The sequence below is a fragment of the Strix uralensis genome, chromosome 3, assembly GCF_047716275.1.
Source record: "Strix uralensis isolate ZFMK-TIS-50842 chromosome 3, bStrUra1, whole genome shotgun sequence".
Classification (NCBI taxonomy): domain Eukaryota; kingdom Metazoa; phylum Chordata; class Aves; order Strigiformes; family Strigidae; genus Strix; species Strix uralensis.
The window spans coordinates 6,450,108-6,468,909 of record NC_133974.1 but is presented as its reverse complement, the minus strand read 5'-3'; the positions used below and the strand labels follow the sequence as shown (position 1 = coordinate 6,468,909).

Genomic DNA, 18,802 nt, shown 5'->3' with positions numbered 1-18,802 from the left:
TTGTCATTTTATACTATAAGTTCACTATCAAAAAAAAAAGGTCCCCTTGGCTTATTGCATATGTCTGATAGGGAAATTTCTAGCACATCAAGTCAATGCATAATCACTGGATGCAAGAAAACAGAGTGGTGCTGTACTCGAAAATCACTGAATAGTCTGTCTCAAGGAAATTCAGCTACATATAGTTAAATGTATTTACCAGTAGCTAAATGATTCACTTGTGTTTTAGGGAACTTCAGTGTTAAGACATTTGCTGAAACAGATACTAGATTCTGTGGGTTTTTGTTCAATACTTCGATTCAGGCTGGGATGTAGCCCTAATTGATCTATTAAAATTGTTTTTTCCTTCCCTAACATCTACATCTATGAATTATATGTGCAGCTTGGATTACTTACAGCTGATAATATCGCCTCGTATGAAGTATGCCACACACTTCACATGATGAGACGATTTTCTGTCTCTTACAGCTTTGCCAAACTTTAAATGTTCTGGCTGAAACTGTCCATGCTGGGCGTCTGTCTCGGGCTAAATTGTGATTTATGCATTTATTTGTTTTTAAAATTTCAGCTGAAACTCTTCTGCTGGGAAAAATATATTGTTTTACTAATCTTAAACTCTGAGGAGCCTTCCTTTGAAAAGCTGTACCAGTTCCATGCTTTGAAGTAGGGACTTGAACTTTGGAATAGGAGTGGCTTTTTTGTGAGAGACATTGCCATGAAAATCCAGCTAAATACGAACAAACCATAAGCGTTCTGCCTAAAAATGGGCAGAAGACTCTGTGCCCCTACAAAGACACTTGTCCAGAGACTGGAATGAAATCTAGGAGTCCCAAGTGCCAGCATTTTTTCTGTAAATATTGCTGAAACATAGGGTCATCCCCACCCATAGCAGCACCAGTCCTGATCTAGAATCGGTCCTTTAGTGGCTCCAGTGGTGGAAGCATGGTAAAAGGAGCTAAATGATGGTCGATGTGGATGTTTGTACGATATTGCAAAGAAAAATTTGGGAAGGCGGGGTTACTTGGGGTTTGCTTTTTTTACAAATGTGAGAAACTATAAACACAACTAGAGACAAACAAAAGGATATTATTAAGGTATCATGTGAAGAGTCAGAAAGTTAGGAAATACCAGCATTCAAGTTACTTCTCCGTATGCACTACAATACAACATTTGATTACAGGAGAATATGCTATTCCTTTTACACGAACCCTCCTGCAGGCAGCACACAAGTTGACCTTCTCTGGAAGCGTACCAGGGTTGAGGGATAGAGAAGACTGTTTATATATCCCCCAAATCCACTGCTGCAAGAAATCAGAAGGGGTGAAGTGAACAAGGTGACAGAGACCCGATTATTTCCTGAGCAAACTGGATTTTATACATGTTTCTGCTATGTGACTCAGTTGAAATGTCTCCAAATCACATTTTCACTTCTCTCATTTTCTGTGCCCAGCAAAGATGTTGCCTTCTGATTTGCACATGCACTAAATATTCACAGATGCAGCTGAAGCCAGTAGGATCAGAGGTCTGAACATAAGGCTAAAGACAGAAAAAAAGTCATGCTGTAGGAGATACAAAGAAGGTTCACTGAATTACACGAAACCTTAAGGTCAGTCTCAGTACTCTGTTTAAAGCATGTTCTTTCTTTCTTGGGAATATTGCACTGCAACTGTATACAAATGCTATGGCAGAAATATTAGAGCAAAGCCCATCAAGAAATTAAGAATTCCTTCTTCAGAGCTCTGCAATAAGCAAGGCCTGGGGAAATGCAAAGAACAAGAAGAAAACAAAATATTGAAGAGCTGCTCATTAAGTTAGCACTGTCCATCGTGTGCACTGAATGAGACAGGAATCCCGTGGGAAAAGTATCATGTGATCCTGTAATTAAAATCTGTAATATAATGCATAAGCAAAATGAGGCTGATTTAAAGTTGCACAGGCAACACAAGTACTGAGATTTCCCAATTTCTGAGCACTTAGTTTTGCAATCTTAAGGATTCTCTGCAACATATTTGGATGGGGGGGAGTGATTATATACTAGCTGGACCTCAGTTTTCCCCAAGCATCCTTCTGTATTGGGGAGAGTGTTATTTTGCTCTTCATTTTGTTAAATTCTTGTCACCTGCCTCTGCTAGTAAGCATTTAGAGAATCACACACAGCACGATTCTTCCCTGACTCCTTCCAGGCAAGCCTCTGACTCTCCAAAGGTGCTGTACCACCTTCCCTCTGGATGACACTGCAGGATGGAGCCTGGGACTGCAATTCCCAGGGATCCCAAACTACCTCCTCACGTACCTATTCCTTGCTGTAACTGCTAGGTCCTGACCCTGCAAAGCTAAACTGGTGCTCATCTTCATGCCAGAGCTCAGGGACACTCCTCCCACACACCTACCACCAAGCACGTGTCTATGTGCTGCAAGGGTGAGGGTCATGCAGCGCTGCAGAAATTACAGAATCACAGAATCATTCAGGTTGGAAAAGACCCTTGGGATCATCAAGTCCAACCATCAGCCCTACTCCACAAAGTTCTCCCCTACACCATATCCCCCACCATCACATCCAATATCGCCCAATAACGCACAGGGCTTTTCCCTCCCCAGTTCATTTTTGGGATGAGTGTGTGTCTGGATACTTGCAACCATTTATCATAGGAAATGGTATGTTTCAAATGCTCTTTCTCTCCCTTTAATTCAGGAAAAACAAAAAAATCAGGAAAAATAAAAGGAAGGAAAAAGCACTTTACATATTTATTTTCTTTTTTGCATTTTTCCCCAGATTACCCCATGCATGTCTCCTGCAAACAATAGCAGGAGAAAAGGTGTGAACTGGCCCCCCTCCTCTTTCCTTCACCTCAACAAGGTGTTAACTTCAAGGCCTAGTTGGGACCATTTAAACTGCAATATTATTAAGCACAGCAGTCTCACAAAAGTCAGAGGGAGGAAGGAACATTTTAACCCCTTCAGAGCTTCACGCACAACAGGCGAGAACCTAATTCTAGTGCATCTCTTCTCGCTGTCCCTCAGTACCCCAGTTTTAAACCCCCAGGTTACATGGTAAACTGCCTGCTTGTGTCTTCTGTTATTTAGGTAACAGGACTTTGGCACCTAAAATACCATGGATTAATTTGCAGATAGATGTTTTCACTGAATTTATGATGCAGCACCTAAGCCCTTTGCTGGAAGAAACACCCCATAAATAACATAATTAGCAGCGACCATTAAAGTACCACTCGTGCAAATAAAGGAGAGTGTTTCCCAAGCAGAGCTGTTACATTGCTTAATGGCAAAATTGGGGTCTCTTTGCACTTCTCCAGTCTGGGCTTCATCATTACCTGCCCTGCTCCCTCAATAGGACTTTTCTGCTGGACGAACTGCTCTGGAAGAATGGGACATTCTTTAGGCATCTTAAGTCTTGCTGGGTGACGCTATGCATCTAAACACAGGTGGCTGCTGGCTGCACCTCAAGAGGTAGCTCATCTTAAATTTAAGAACATCAATGGGTAGAAATTCCTCCCGTGCGTGGAAAAAAGCAACAACAAACCCCTCCTAGATGGACTGTTGGGAGCAGGAATGGCTACGAAAAGCATCAGTCATCACTGTCTCATTTATAGATGTTGCCTCTTGTGAAGCTTCACTTACACAGGATTCAAACCTTTCTAATGAGAACCACAGGAGGGGGACAAATGGTCACATTACAGAAATACATCCTCAGCTAGCAGTTGCGACCTGCCACCCGTGGATGCCCGTTGACCTGATGTGATGGGAAGCCTCTGAACTTCTTGGTCTTTGCTATCTTATCTCAGTGACTTCAGTCTGGAGCTGTCAAGGGTGATTCAGGTGGGAAGGAATCGGTAGTATATCAAAACCCTTCTCATTGTTTAAAATCTCAGGCCATCTACGTGTTGCGTTGGAAGCAAAAAGTAAATAACGTTTCCTGGAAATAAGTCTAGCGGCTGTATAACACTGTATGGCACAATCACACACACAGGTGTGTATCACTCCCAGTTCAGTTTTTCCCAATTTTTCCTGCCTGAATTTCAGCCGCTGCTGTTTTTCACCAGCCCCAGCCGAAACGCATCAGAAGGAACATTTGAGGCTTTTCTTGGATAGCAAAATCAGCAGCGTTGTATACAGAAAGGGGGTGAAACCACAGGGCTGAGAGCTGCAATGCATGCACGGCAACGGTGAGCGTCAGTACAAGAATCCTGTATAAATCCAGTGAATGGGAAGATAATATACATTGGGGCTAGCAGTCTACTCTATTACTTTTTTTTTTTTTGTAGAAAAATGTGCCTTAACTATCCAGTATAAATATTTGTTTCCAATGTTGTCATGAATTGTACTTTTCCACTGCATGCTAGCAACTCAGAAATACCATCTGATCCTCAAGCAGACACAAAGAAACTATGTTTTGCAGGGGCGGGAGGAGGGGGGAAGCCCTTGGCATTGCTCTGTAATTTCACCCTTTAAACCCCTCTTTTTTCCTTCCCATCCAAATTTTCCTTTCGAATCTCATTCAACTAATACGCATCCCTCCTGAGGACAGAGGATTCCTTGCTGGTTCTTGATTAAGAGCTTTTAAGAAGCCGGGAAGGAAGATATTCTTTGAAACTGGATCTACTGTAGGATGGGAGCCAGCACACAGGACACCGTGTCTTTCAGAGAGGGCCACACACAGTGCCACTCCAGTCATATGACTTCTCTGTCACATCCTGAAGCCATTTCCAGCTCGTGTGCGAGTTTGTACTCCCATTTAGAAAAGGATGGGATATATTGGGAACACACATATGGAAACACTTTCAGGGAATCAGTTTCCATGAAATCCATAATAAGCCAAGTGGCTTCAGATGTGGCAGCGTGCCTCAGATTAGCCAAAAAAAAAAAAAAAAAAAAAAGAAAAGAAAAAAAAAGGAAAAAATAGAGGAAAAAAAAAAGAGAGAAAAAGCAAAAGAAGGACAAATCCACCCTTTCAGCCCTTATTTCAGTTTCAAGGGGGAAAAAAAGAAAAAAATTAAAAACCACTAATGACATGGCTACCAAAACAAGGAGCCACAAAAGAATACAACTAATGAGAGCACTCCTCCCTCCCCCAAACAACAGTGCTGCTATCAGTGCTCCCACAGCTCCCAGAAAGCCCTCCCGGCATCCGCCAGCACGTCGAGCTCGCGCGGGGCCGGCAGAGCCGTCACCCTGCCTGCACCAGCACGTGCGTTGGGGTCGGGCAGGGTGCCCGCCCTGTGATAACGTCTGCGGGCAATTCAGGGCATTTCCCAAAACTGCAGCTCGGTGCTGAACTGTTCGTTAAGTAAATCTCCTGAGAAAGGCTGGATTCGGGAGGGGATATCCTCTGGATGGGGTTGACTGTACCTGGCTCATATTAAAAGCAGGATTTATGGTGGGAGATGTGTTGGGTGTTAGGCAGTGATGTCAGGCACAGAGTGGATAGCATCTGCCTGATGTGCTCCAGCGGCCAGGAGCTGAAGGTCAAGAGCAGCCTCCAGGTGCCCTCACCGATGGGTACCAGCGAGCGGGAGCCAGGGAGCGCACAGCCCAAGCCCTGCCAATCCCAAATGGCACAGCAAAGGGCCGGACGCCACGTCAGTCCTGGGCAGGAGGGAAGCAGCCACCTCATCCGAGGTAGCGTGGTGCCAGAATAATTTTTGCATGACCAAGGAAGCAGGAAGAAGCACGGAGCAAGTGGCAGGAGTTCAAACGGGAACCAAAGAGATGCTGCGTGCATCTCTGTGACAGTTAGCTGCATTTTTATCACGAGAAAATAACCAGGAATTTGGCTGCTAATTGGGGCTGTATCCTACAAACCCTACTTTTCCTGACAAACAAATGACTCCACAAATAGTCCCTCTGTTTTCAATAGGGTTATTTGCGGTAGGAGGGACCACCCAACACGAGAGGATCAGGTCCTCCACTCCCTCGCTCTGCAGCTCGCTTAAACCTTCCACAGCCAAATCCGAACACAAAAATCCCCACGAACGGCAAAGGCTTTTCCTCGCTGCTGCTGGAAAAGCCCTGGATGAGAAGCTCTGTGGAAAGGTTTCGTGTGCTATTAATACGATGCTTTCCCCGACTTCCGCCTCTGAAATGGGGATTTGCGATTTGTTTCTCAGGCTGTTTCTTTCCACTCGAGCCTCAGCACAGTAAACTAACTGAAAACTTCTGCATCAAGGAGAAGGTCTCTTTTAAAGTTTTGCTTGGCTTTGCTTTCAAAGAGTTGTCTGTATATTTTAGAATATGTAGAATTTGCCTTTGATTTAAACCTCGCTCTTAACAATAGACAAGAGACGATTTCTCTACTGAGCAATTTAAACAAAAACAAACATATTTTGGTTACCCGGGCCTTGTTCTCAAAATGCTTTTTTTTTTTTTTTTTTTTCCCAGAGAAAATTCAAACCCTACAAATTGTTACGCTTCTGGCCAAAAAGCTTAAATTCACAAATGTAGATAGTCCAATTTTTTTTTTTCCTAAACAATCTCATACACGGCGGAAGAAGAGGCACCTCCCCAGCCCCCAGACATCCATAAAACATGAAACCCCCTCATCTAAACAATTCAAAGCACACTTTTCCCCTCCAAAATAACTTTTCTCTTCAATGAACATTTTCAGCCTCAGTTCCTGTCCATGTCCAAGGCCATGACGTTGTTTTTTTTTTTTCTCCTCCCCAGCTTGAAGTCCTGTGTCCCCGGAGGGTAAACAGACACACCTCGTCCTGCGAGGAGGCAGCTGAAAGCGGCTGCTTGTGCTGGGAGCGGGAGCTGCGCAGGAGCCCGCAAGAGCCACCGCTCCAAAGGGGATGAGGGCTCTTCACCCACAGAGAGCTTCTGAGTACTGGAGAAATGAGAGGGGAGATACTGGGGAGGCATTTCCATTTAGGTTAAGGATTTTAGCAGCAGGCAAAATAACACCGTTGGAGTGAAAACAGTGGAAAATAACTCACCCAGTGACGGCCAGTTTTTTCCCTTACAGTGAGAACACATTTCCCCCAAAAAACACGAACAGCGGTAACGTCAAGCCATGATAAAATTGTCAAACATGTCAGCGTGACTCAAGACCCACCGGTCAAAGGAATTTTGGGAGGCTCAGGGTGTGAAGGATCCCTGCGGGGAGATGTGTGGGCAAACACCGAGCCAAACTGCTGCGCCCATCTCATGGGGCAGAGTGAGAGCAGCTCGGGGACACTGTGACCCTTGGCATTGATGGAGCAAAGCTGTGGCTGTCAACAAGCCGCAGAGCAGGACTTGCCCCCGTACAATGCAGATTGTCCTGAGTCACCACGAGCTTTGGGGACACGGAGGAAATCTTTACATGCAACCACTGAGCTGTTTTCGCTAGAGCTGCTGCTCCTATATCTAAAAGTCAAAATACTGACCAGTGCAAAGACCTATAGAGGTTTCAATCCATTCATTTAGGCACTCAATGCCTGATTAGGTACCAAACTTCCATCAAATTCAGCAGGACACAGATAGCTAAACACAGGTGTATAGCAGGGCTAGAGGAACTGTAACCCTCCTGATATTCAGCACTGCACCACTTTAACATTGTATGATTTTCAATCTCATTTAATAAAAGCAATGTAAAGCCCTCCATGTATTTTTTTTTCAGTCATTTCAGACCTAATCTGGGTTTCTTACCAAGTTAAGGCAAACTACTGTAAGCTAAGTTTCAATCATTATAAGCTTGTCCACACAGCATCTCCATTCATCAGCTGAGCTGAAGCTTAAACCAGCTCAACTTTGAACACCTCTAAATAAATGCTTCTTCTCCATAGTGTAAAGTCTGAATGTGTTTTTTATCCTCCCAGGAAACGTGATGAGAAAGAGAAACAGACTTTGGTCTGTAATAGCTCACATCATAAACATGCTTTAGGCTGTTTGCTGTATGGCAACTTAGGCTACACCACTAGCAGCTCAAATCACTATTGATGGTCTAAACTTAAAATCCAAGTTACCACGTCTCAGATAAACCACAGTAACAGTCACGTGAATGGCCACAGCTCATGGTAAATGTGAGATACTACAATTCTGTTAAGTAAGATAAGACTCACTGCTTTGAGCTTGCCATAGGCTGTAGAAATGCACACTCCTACCAAAGTTTAACTAAGCCTGTAGTTAAGTCAGGATAACCTGACTAGTCTCTGAATTTGCTTTACTTCAAGGGAGACCTTGGACAGCTTCTAACCAGACTGGTAAAAAATACATGTATCATGGAGATATTGCAGAGGATAATTGCATATTGGCAAAAAAAGCATATGTTACTTATAAGTTTAGAAAGCCCACTTATCCATTAAAGCTGTTAAAAGGGGAAATGTGATGCATTGCTTTCTGGCTCTTGCTACTGACTTGTTTTGTGACTTTGGGCATATAATCTGATTTTCCTGGCTAAATTTTGCTTGCTATAAGATGAGTATTTTAATACTTCATATTAGCCAAGCAACAAAGGTCAGTAGCACAGTTTGGAAAATACTATGAAATCCTTTGTTGGAAGATGTTGTAGTTATAAAAGTTATTAAAGGCAAAACCCGTCAGACATTTTTTATAAACAGGTTAACAGGTGAAGACACAGAAAAAGTAGAAGTCAGAGAGAGTAAAGAGAACTTGGCTTAAAAGAAACCTTCATACACAAAACCTATATCTGAAATAAAAAAGAGGCATACAAAGTCAGCCTGAATTATCGCCTTCAGTTGTCTTCATCTGCTTGAGAAAGCAACAGCTAGAATTGCTTTAAACTAAACACCCCTCCAGCGCATCTGCAGAGCAGACCGATGAGAGCAGAAGCTGGCCCGGCTGAGGACCAGGCACTGTGCTCCAGCTCCACTGCGGCTGGAATGGTTTCCTCCATGGGCAAGCAGCCTGTCCTCAAAACAGCTCCAAACCAGTCTGGCCCACCTACGTGGGCCAGGCCAAACTAGGAACTGGTTGGACTTGGACTACCCTTAAACCCAGCTTCCTATCTAATTTTGGATTCTAATACGATGGCTCCTAATTAGGCTCCGGTGGTACTTAGATCCTCCCCTGCGCTCCTTTTCACCCATAAAAAAACCAACATGGGCTGGCTTTTAGCAGGAATCAAAATGAAAACAAAAACAAACAAAAAATCCCTTTAGAAGAGATATTTGAGAGAGGAAGAGGGAAGAAAGGGGGAAGAGAGGTGCCTTTTTCCCATTGCCAGGATTCCTCTGTGGCTCCTCCAGACATGCCAGCATCCACATCACAGTTCCCGGGGACTTCCTCTAAGGAGCTTCTGCGAGATGCCTCTTCCAAGAAGCCATTTCATCTCAGGCTTATGGTGCAGAGATTTTGGGTCAGCAGCCCTCCTGGTGTTTTTGAGGCACTTGTTTCCCTTCTATTTGGCAAACCAGGCACCTTTGCAGAAGGCCTAATTTTCACTCCTCAGTCCATAGTCCAGATCCCAGCCTTTGCAATTTGGGCCCTAGAGGTTATCTAAATGTTTATGCTGTTTCTCACAGAGGTTTCTACTCTATACCTTCCCTCTGTCAATGCTGACAAACCCTATGCATCTCCAGGTCTATTCACCGTGCTGCAGTGATGACTCCCACTTTATGGCCAGCAGTCTCATTCTGGCCTGGGGATATTTCGAATGTATTCATAAAGCCCCCATCGCTTCTCAAGCATTTATTCATATACTCTTTTATAATGTTAGCTTTTACTTCCTTTGTTTTTAAGTTTATTTTCCAAAAATCTTTTAACTGCACCAGAATGATCTATTTCAACCTTAATGAAGTTTTTTGGCTGGGATTCTTCCTTCTTTGGGACATGGTTTTATTTTTGTTTTCAATGGCAGCAATACACATAACTAGCTGGCTACACTTAACAGGAATGACCTGCAGATGTTCAATCCTATTTCTGCACAGAGGGGCACAGATCATATGATCTTATGAGGTTCCTGTCAGTCCTATATGACTATGACACTACAGACCTATAGGAAATAGAAGAATTGATCTAGCAGCTCCTCTGGGGTTAATCCCACTTACCTGAGGGTAAGTAGATTCACAGAGGTATATCAACCGCTATTAAATACAACGATCCAGATATAAACCTCCAGCTTTGGAAACCCCTACAGTTTGGGAATATATACGCTCTGGGTTTGCACTCCAGGGGAACTGAGTGACCACTTTCGGCTATGATGAGAAGGTGATGGATCCTGGATGGACCCTTGGTCTAACCTGGTGGGGCTGATCTGCCTCACTCAGCTTTCTCAATGACAATGCTGATGAACACTGCTTGCATCTTATTACAAGCTGTAATGAGCAGCTTTGTGCTTTCTTTCCTGCTGCCCCTGAAGCCTGGAAGGAGCTGAAGAACCACAGAGCTATCTCAGTCCCTCCTTCAGACATCATCCTTGCACTCCCTTCCACCCATGCTCACTACCATCCTGCTCTAGTGAGGCTGCAGCCAGTGCTATTACATCGTTGAATCTCTTCACGTTTCCTCAATTCCCTCTTGTATTCTGCTGTATATCTTGTAACCAGTTGTACTGTATTTAAGAGAGCAAATTCATAGAGAACAGGGATGACCTCTCTTTTTTTATCTCCTCTTCTTTAACTATATAGTCCTTAGCACAATGCAATTGGACTTCCAGAAGCTACTGCAATACAAACAGTATTAGCAGCCACTGCCTATCGCATGGTCAGCAGTGATTCCAGCAAAGGTCCGTTACCTATTCACAAATACAGCCATTACTTTGATCACTGAACCGCATTGCCTGCAGTAGCCAAACTTGGGTGCTCCAGCGAAAGTCAAAACCTCACGCGAAGCCTTGGCAAGCGGACTGGCAAGGGGACTGATCTCCAGTTCATGAAAATCTCCTTTCAATCCCACGCTCAGCTTTCAACACAACACAGAACTTAATTTCAGCACAGAATTAAATATGGGAAGCTGTGTTTTTACAGATATATATCACCTAAAAATGATGTGCCTTACACATTCGGTCCTGTACCTGTGCTGCAATCCCGTTTTTTAATCAAGCCCATTGCTCAGACTAATCATACAAACTAAAACAAGGTGGACATACATTTAGCTTCTGGCTTCATAATAATCTGCCAATTCTAGACAGTGCTTGTTTAATAGAAAATGGTATAAAAAAGCATTGATGCCTATGGATCAGACAGTGATAGCCCAGTTAACCATTAAAAATAACGAGTGGAAACCATGCATGTGGCATCACGAGAGCTGGTGTAGGGACTTTTCATCTCAGCTAAATGAAAGAGGCTTTGTGGGTACCGCTCCTAATCCAAGCATACCACCTTCCACTTCTCACCGCCAGAGAAATGTGATGTTAAGAGTCAGGAAGATTGACGTGAGATGCCCTACCGCTCCATTTTGCTTTCAGAATTGATCCTTGTTTTAAACCCCCTGGGTTGTTTTTCTCTGCTGGTGCTGCCTTTCTCTCAGCACAGTCACTTCTCTTTCTCACAGGAGGCCAAGAAGCTTTCTCCAGCTGCCTACACTCAGCACTTCTATATTACAAAATAATATATTACAGCAAACATTCATGGCTACCACAGTATAAAAGGTCAAGTAGGTGGTTAGAAAGACCTTTGGAAAAAACGACTGAGAAGCTTGGAGGTGACATGGCCCAGACAGGGCTGAAGACTCACCACACTGACTCCTCTCCTCCTCCACAAGCACCTTTAAAACACCACAAACCCCCCTGCGTTAAGCGTATGATACCTCTTTTGCCAGAACTAAACTTCTTCATACAATGAGAGCATTGCCTGGTCCAAGTAATCCCAAGGGTTTAATGCAGCTTCAACCCTCTATTCGCAAATTTGCCCGTGGAATAATTATGCACGTGGAGAGCAAAGAGGCTGCTCTGTCTGCTACCCAACAGGGCCACAGCCTGAGCTCTGAGCTGCAGGCTTCTCTTTGCTTTTGACAGAGCAAATACTAACTAAACCTGGAGGAAAAAGCCCCCGTGACTATAGCTGCGTTTCTTCAAATGAAAGGTTAAACAGTGTATGAAAACTAGGGGAGAATGTGTATCCTGTTGTCCTATTCTTGTATCTCCATCTAGGGTAGTGAATGAGGAATTAAATTCATTCTGTTAGAAAAAATGGGAGGGACTTTACAATTGGGCAAATATAAATGCAGAAAAATTCCTAAAGGAATAGAAGAAGGCCACAAAGTCAGTGAAAAATGCTTTTTCAGTGCGTTTTTTCAGGTGGGTTGGAAAAGTAGAGTCCCACTAGTAATTCAACCAAAAATAACTCCTTTTCAGCAGATACCGTAGGAGTTTGGCTGACTAGGGAAGGGAACTTCCACTTTCTGATAGATCATAGTGAACCCACAGCAAACTTAAATGACCAAAATATTTTTGCACAGTGCCCCTCCAGCCTCCTTGCAAGTCAAACCAGTTCTGTGTCCCACAGCATCCAGTTCCCTGTGGCTTTTGCCATCTCCCTGAGAGCCACCACAGCAACCTCCTTTCTTACCACCTCTTTGTTGTATGTGTCACAGCCACAGGAACCCACTCGAACCTCAGAAATAAAAAACGGTGCTGCAATCTGGCAGACACAGTTATAGCAAGTTCAAATGAGTGGAAACTAAAGTTAGACAAATTCAGACTAGTAATAAGACCCACATTTCCAAAGCAAGCTTAATTTGCGTCTGTAACCAAAGGTTGTGGTGGATTTTGCTTCCCTGGAAATTTTTAAATGAAGACCAACACAGCTTTTTTTTTTCTCAAAGGTTATCCTCAAGTTCAAATGACAGATAATTTGGGAAAATCTTACAGCCTGGTTCAAAGGAGGTAATCACATGAGCTTCACTGTATTAATAACCTATAAATCTGTGTATCTGTGGAAAGCTCCTTATATCAAATTATTCTTCCCTGAGCTTTATAGGCGAAGCTCCACCATTGCTAAAAACTCCTTGGACATGGAAGCATCAGCAAGCACCACATGGGTGCAGGGTCAGGTTCCACCTGCAGGGACCCTGCACCGCCCTCACACTGCTCTTGCGGATATGAAGAACCTGTCCCGAGCTCAGGAAGGCACCTCCTGCTTTGATCCCTTCCCTCATTCTTTTTTGAGTCAGTCTGAAAACAAATATTAAGAGATTTCCAGATTAGCGTCCCCAAATACCCTCCCTTTCTGCATATGAAATAGTTCCTTCTCTCTTAATAATATCCTTTATGAGCCACGTGAAGGTGCGCACCTTCATTTTATCTCAGTCATCTTCCTCTCCTTCGCTGCCTACGTTGTTTTCTTTTGTACAACCACAGAAAGCCTGAACTGCTTGCATGGCTCTTACCTTCTCTTTTGGTTACCAGTATCAGCCCAATATCACCAATACAAATGCTCTTTTAAGTCTGACAGCCAAGTTGGCATGACAACAGATCCTTTTCTGCTAAAACATCCATGAAGAGGGGAGAAGATTTGGACATCTGTAAAATGGGGCCAACAACCATTACTGAACCACCTCAAAAAGGTTTTGTGAAGCTCTGCTAGGCTCTAACACTCCCTTCCTGACCAAATTCAGCACGGTCTTATTCTGGATGGCTAGAAATGAGAGGAAATTTCACCAAAAGTCAAGGCAGTTCCAGCTGTTTCTACCAGAAACACTTTTTGCATCTTGAATTGTATTTTTTAGTGTAAGATTTGCATAATTGGGCCTTTTAAACCATACAACTCCTGGAGGGTATAAGATACTTTTCTACTTATCTTGTACCAAACACAGTCACAGTATGAGAAGGACCCAATTCTCCCGCATTTTATGGAACCATTTAATAAATTCAGCTTGTGCAATTAATCAAACCAAATTCAGTGCAACAAAGACCCAAGGCCACAGCGACTTAAGGGCAAAATAAGTGATCGTGATCACCCTATATGTACCAAAGAGCTTCATGTATAGAGTTAGATTCCCTCTGCGTATCAGGACACACGTGGCCCTGCATCAGCCACCACCACTGGCTCCATCCTAGGTAGAAAATCAACAGTGATTCCACCAAGAGAATGGAATAATCATCATATGCCTTTGCTCAAGGCTGAAACAAAGAGCTCTGTCCCACAGCCTTTCTATTAGGACCTTATTGACTTTACTGGGAGCACACATCTAGGTAATGGCTCAGGATCTGGCCCTTTGAAAATCTGGAATCGAGCGCCTGGTTGCCCCATTAACAATTAGCATTCTGTTTACAAAACCCAGCAGAGTCAGTAAGAATAATCATTACAAAACATGCTCAGACTGTGATTCCGGTTTAAGTTAATATAATTTTAATGAGTTCTTCAGAAAAGGCCTGGCACTTATGGAAAATTTCCTTAATTAATATCAGACCCTAAATTAGTAATAAAAAAAAGCCCTGAATATCATTTGGTCTCAAGCTGGAACTAAAGTATGTTTTGGCATCATTACTAACTGTTAGCAGCAAGTTCTGGAAACAGATGCAAATCTTGATATGTGTCCTAAATATAAAACACATTGCAAAAAAAAGCTCAGATAAAAATATATCTATACATCCACATATATTTGAGTGTGCTATTTCCTGCCTGTATCAGCAACAAATTTATTCCGTTTAAAAACATTCCACTTGTTTCTTTTCAGTATTTTTTAAATCCCTTATTTCAGGAATAAAACTCTTTCCCTCTGCCTTCATTTTTCCTGTTTATTTCCTCTCGCAACAGCCGTTTTAAGTAAATGAAAAGGGCTTAAAGACACGCATTATAATATTCAAGCGTCTGAAAATCAGCCTGCTTGTTTTACCACCTAAATATGGGTATAGGTGCCTAATTTGAGGCCACCCACGCTAGAAAAATTTGGCCTTCGTCCTTGAGGTAGGGATCATGCAACGCATCTTCTGGACAATTACTCCAATGAGAGATTCTACCCAGCAGAGAGGCTGCTACTGAAACCCCACAGATGAGTGCCAAGGTGCTGAGATTCCCAGGTGGCACCAAGTGGGCAGAAGACTAAAAATGGAAAACCTGCGGTAAACAAAATAAATAGAACCACTGAAAAATAATGAAAAAAAATCCAAAAACCCAAGTTACAAGTTTAGGGAAGGTAGCAAAATGAGCGGGTTGTTTCTGAAGACCCAAGCTCCCCCAAGTTCTTTACTTTGCCTTAACTCAGTGTCACCTCGCAGGGAAAGCGTTGAAAATTAGCTAGAAGAAATGGAGACAGAGACAACCTTGAGCCTTTCAGCTTCCATTTAAAAAAACCCAGAAGACAGAGCGAAAATTGTTATAGTCACCAAGAAAAACATCACAGTGTAGCAAGTACACCAGAAACAGAGCTGGCTTCTTGGATTTGCCAAGAGCCTGAGACAATATTGCTGAAGCTTGAACTGCTCATTCATTTCATGAGCTGCTAACACGAAGGCCGTTGCTGGCAATAGCCACCGTATTAACCATTTCTCTGCTTCCCAGAGCATGTAAAGAGAAAAAGAATTGTATTTTGGAGACAGCACTAATGCCTTCTCTTATTAAGGATCCCATCCTAACGTGCTTATTACCCACAACATTTAACGAAGTTAGTAGGAATTAAGGGATGCAAGAATAGCTACTTCACATGACCACAGTTTTCACTTAGTGGCTGTAAAGATTTCTGAGCTCCTTAGAGGAAGATAAACAACTTTTCTTTCTTAAAATTAGTATTTTTCAAAGACAAAATCCCCCCCAAAAGGGAAAATCCTTATTATAAAGATCATGCATCTACGTGACATTAGGCAAAAACCAAGGTAATTCACATTCAGGGTTAGAAACCCAAGATGAGAACCAGTACAGGACCTCAAGAAAAAACAGCCCATTGCTGTGAGCCACTTTCTCATTAATATACAAACACTAAATTCAGAGGTTCAGCTGGAGCTGCTTCCATTATATGTGGTTTTTTCTTTTAAGATTTGTAGGCTTACAAGAATGAAAATTAAATTGTGTAAAGGAACAGTATTGTCACTGATTAGGGCATGTCTGGCATTTGAAAGGTTGCATTTATACTTGCCAGCCCTCAGTGAGCTGGGAGAATGTGAAGGTTTCTTAAATTCAGTATCTGATGAAAGTCCAGGATAGTTCAAAATCATGCAGTGATATCTACAGAGTGAGACGAATTAATGGAAAAGTTTGGATACATTAGAACTAGCAAACAGTCTGGGGTCAGGGTCCATTCTCTGGCTCTAAATCCTGCCAGGATGGTCTGGCCACAGCTGTAATATTAAATCCTTTTAGCCTCCACAACAGGGCAGCTGCCTCCGAGCTGCCCACAGGAACAGGTTCAGGACTTTGCTTATTTCCAAACCATGGCTGGGACCTGTTTGCGACCATGCTGGCCAGTCCCGCTCAAAACCAACCTCGCTGACAATTTAACAGTACCAGTATTTAATAGCTGAGGCCCTACCACACCACTGTGTAATTTATTGGTAAAGATACTACTTTCTGGCCATTTTAGTTCAGAGAGATGGGTCTGCAAACTTATTTTATTTAGAGGCTGAACCCAGCGTGTCCCTCATCTATCTCAGCATGTCCCTATTCAATGACACAGTAAATATAAAGACATCAAAATCCACCCGGCATGCTGTGGGGACTCCAGTGAGTGGAATGGGAGAGTCTGGGGCATGGTGGTACGAGGCCAGCAGCCCCAACTGACAACCACCTGCAAAGAGTGCAAGCCGGGCGCTGGAAAAGGTAGGTTTGGTGATTTGTCCTGCTATTTAGGTTCAGTTTTAATTTTCTTCTTTGTCATATGGGCATTTATCAAAAACAGTTGTGTAGGACAGGCTCTTCCACAGCCAGCACTGAACATGTTCATGTTACACTTGCAGGGCAGGTCCTCCAGCATCTTAAGACCTTGGCCCCGCAAAGCTCTCTCAAAGTTGAAGCAAAAAGCAAGAGACTAGCTTTTAGGCAGAAGGGTGAGGAGGTCGAGAAAAGGTGTAGGGGAAGAAGAATTCTCCCCACCTCCCTTCTCAGTGTTCTCAACAAAATTAAATTCAAGCTCAAACTCTGCAATCACAGAGCACATAGATGTCAGAGTGAGGCAGACCATGGCAGGGTTAAACCCGGACTGAAGTGTAACAAGGCTGTGATATGGATATGTTTATGGGACAGTTAAATCATCTCTTAAATCACCTCACCAAAGGCAGACTATCAGATCAGACATGCCTGTACCTGAACTACTCATCTAGGCTCGCTTTAGAGCCCGTGGAGACAAACAGGCTCTTCCAAGGCACTACCAGGGACCAGTACAGCTCATCTGCAGACTGGTCAACTCCTGCAAATGCCAGTTTGTCCCCACTGACTCAAAAGGGAGCAGAGGGTGACTGTCTCAGATACAGATGTCTACCCTGAGGACATCTATACCCGTACCTCCTTCACCTGTTGCAGAGCAGCCCTCTTGGGACTGCAGGAACAACCCAACCTGTACTCCCTGCTCTGAACCTTGCATGCGCTGAGGACTTGCTGGATCAGTCCCAAAGCTTTATGTAAAACGGCTGTGATGTGTATTTATATGAATCATATACATTAATTACATAATAGACACTCATGCTCTCCATCCCACATGCACTTTGGTTATGCATAGGACACAAAGACTGAGTGCATTCACTATGAATCATGCAATAAGACTACATCCCTCAGGCAAACTCTCTCTAAAATGACCATGTTCTTATATTCCCATGGTTTCCACTACAATATTATTTAATTAAGAATATTAATCTGCTAGGGCACCAACTTTCACCGTCTTCTGGGGAAGTCTGAGCAGACAGATATTTTAATAAAATATGGGGAATCCTGCTCTTCTTATGACTGAGTTGGTGCAATAACGTAAGTGAATTGTGTGGCCTCATGAGCTTATTTTTTATTTATTCTTGATATGAACATGAGACTTATGCACCAGAGACATCATTGCTTCGGAAGTTGCATGAGTGATGCCAGATAATCTTTTTTTGCTTTGCTTTTCAGCTATTGCTGCTAAATACTGCCAAAATATGTGTGACATCATTAATTAGTTGTACAACACTGCAAATATAACACTGATCCCTATTTGGAGAATAAAAGATGAATACTTGAAGTTTGACAGCCGTGGGCACTCATTTGCACGTGCCTGCAGCATGCACTCAAACATTGCAGTTGTGCAAAGAAATCAGTCTAGACACTGACACGACCAGTTCAGCCACATTACACCAGCCTGCCTGAATAACTCCTCAGGGTTTCAGCCTGCTGTCCTTTTCCCCTCTCCCGCTGCCCTTTTCCCCTCTCTCATGGGACAGAGAACTGCATGAACTGCTATGGCAGACCCCTGTCACCTCCTGTCCTACAGCTCCAAACCTCTTCTGATGTTTAGCCTAGTCTGGGATTGAAACACAGGCGTCCTCATCACCAAGAGATGTACCCATACCAGGATGAGGAGGAACACCACTGTTTTGGCAGTGGGACAGAGGTGTTTCTGGTCATGGGACTACCATCAAAAATAGCTCTTGAGGGCTGCCACTGACAATACAACCAGGAACCACTCTTTTGAAGGATGCATTGCTTTATTAGATAGTATATTTTCAATGTCTGGGTGAGCACAATTTAAGTAGTTGCCTAGGCAGAGCCATGGAGCCCTGTGGAAAGGCTGGGTGATGTGAAATTGTGGCAGGTAGAAAGTCCTCTGCCCGTAGGTGTGACATCCAAGGCCTAAGGGGCAAGTTTTACCCATTCTTCCTCCTGCATGATGTTAAGTAACAGGCAGTAAATATGGCATTCATTAAAATTACCTTGTATACTTTTAACAGCCTTGATAATCAAGATTTCTGCCACTGTATCAGAAAGCAAAGTTTGTTTTTATTCAAGGCCTT

At 43.2% G+C, this 18,802-nt stretch overlaps 1 protein-coding gene across 11 annotated transcripts in view; it reads right to left on the bottom strand.

Annotated features, from left to right (window-relative positions):
• Positions 1-18,802, bottom strand: part of RUNX2 (RUNX family transcription factor 2) — a 151,563-nt gene that overhangs the window by 4,536 nt on the left and 128,225 nt on the right. Inside the window, exons 7-9 of one of the 11 annotated variants that reach the window (XM_074861380.1) lie at positions 11,862-11,891; positions 7,329-7,350; positions 3,330-3,334 (exon numbers count right to left, since the gene is read on the bottom strand). The exons of the other annotated variants lie outside the window; for them this stretch is intronic. Of the exons in view, the coding sequence (XP_074717481.1) occupies positions 3,330-3,334; positions 7,329-7,350; positions 11,862-11,891 (57 nt within the window). The remainder of the gene's footprint in view (positions 1-3,329; positions 3,335-7,328; positions 7,351-11,861; positions 11,892-18,802) is intronic. 11 annotated transcript variants of the gene reach the window in all.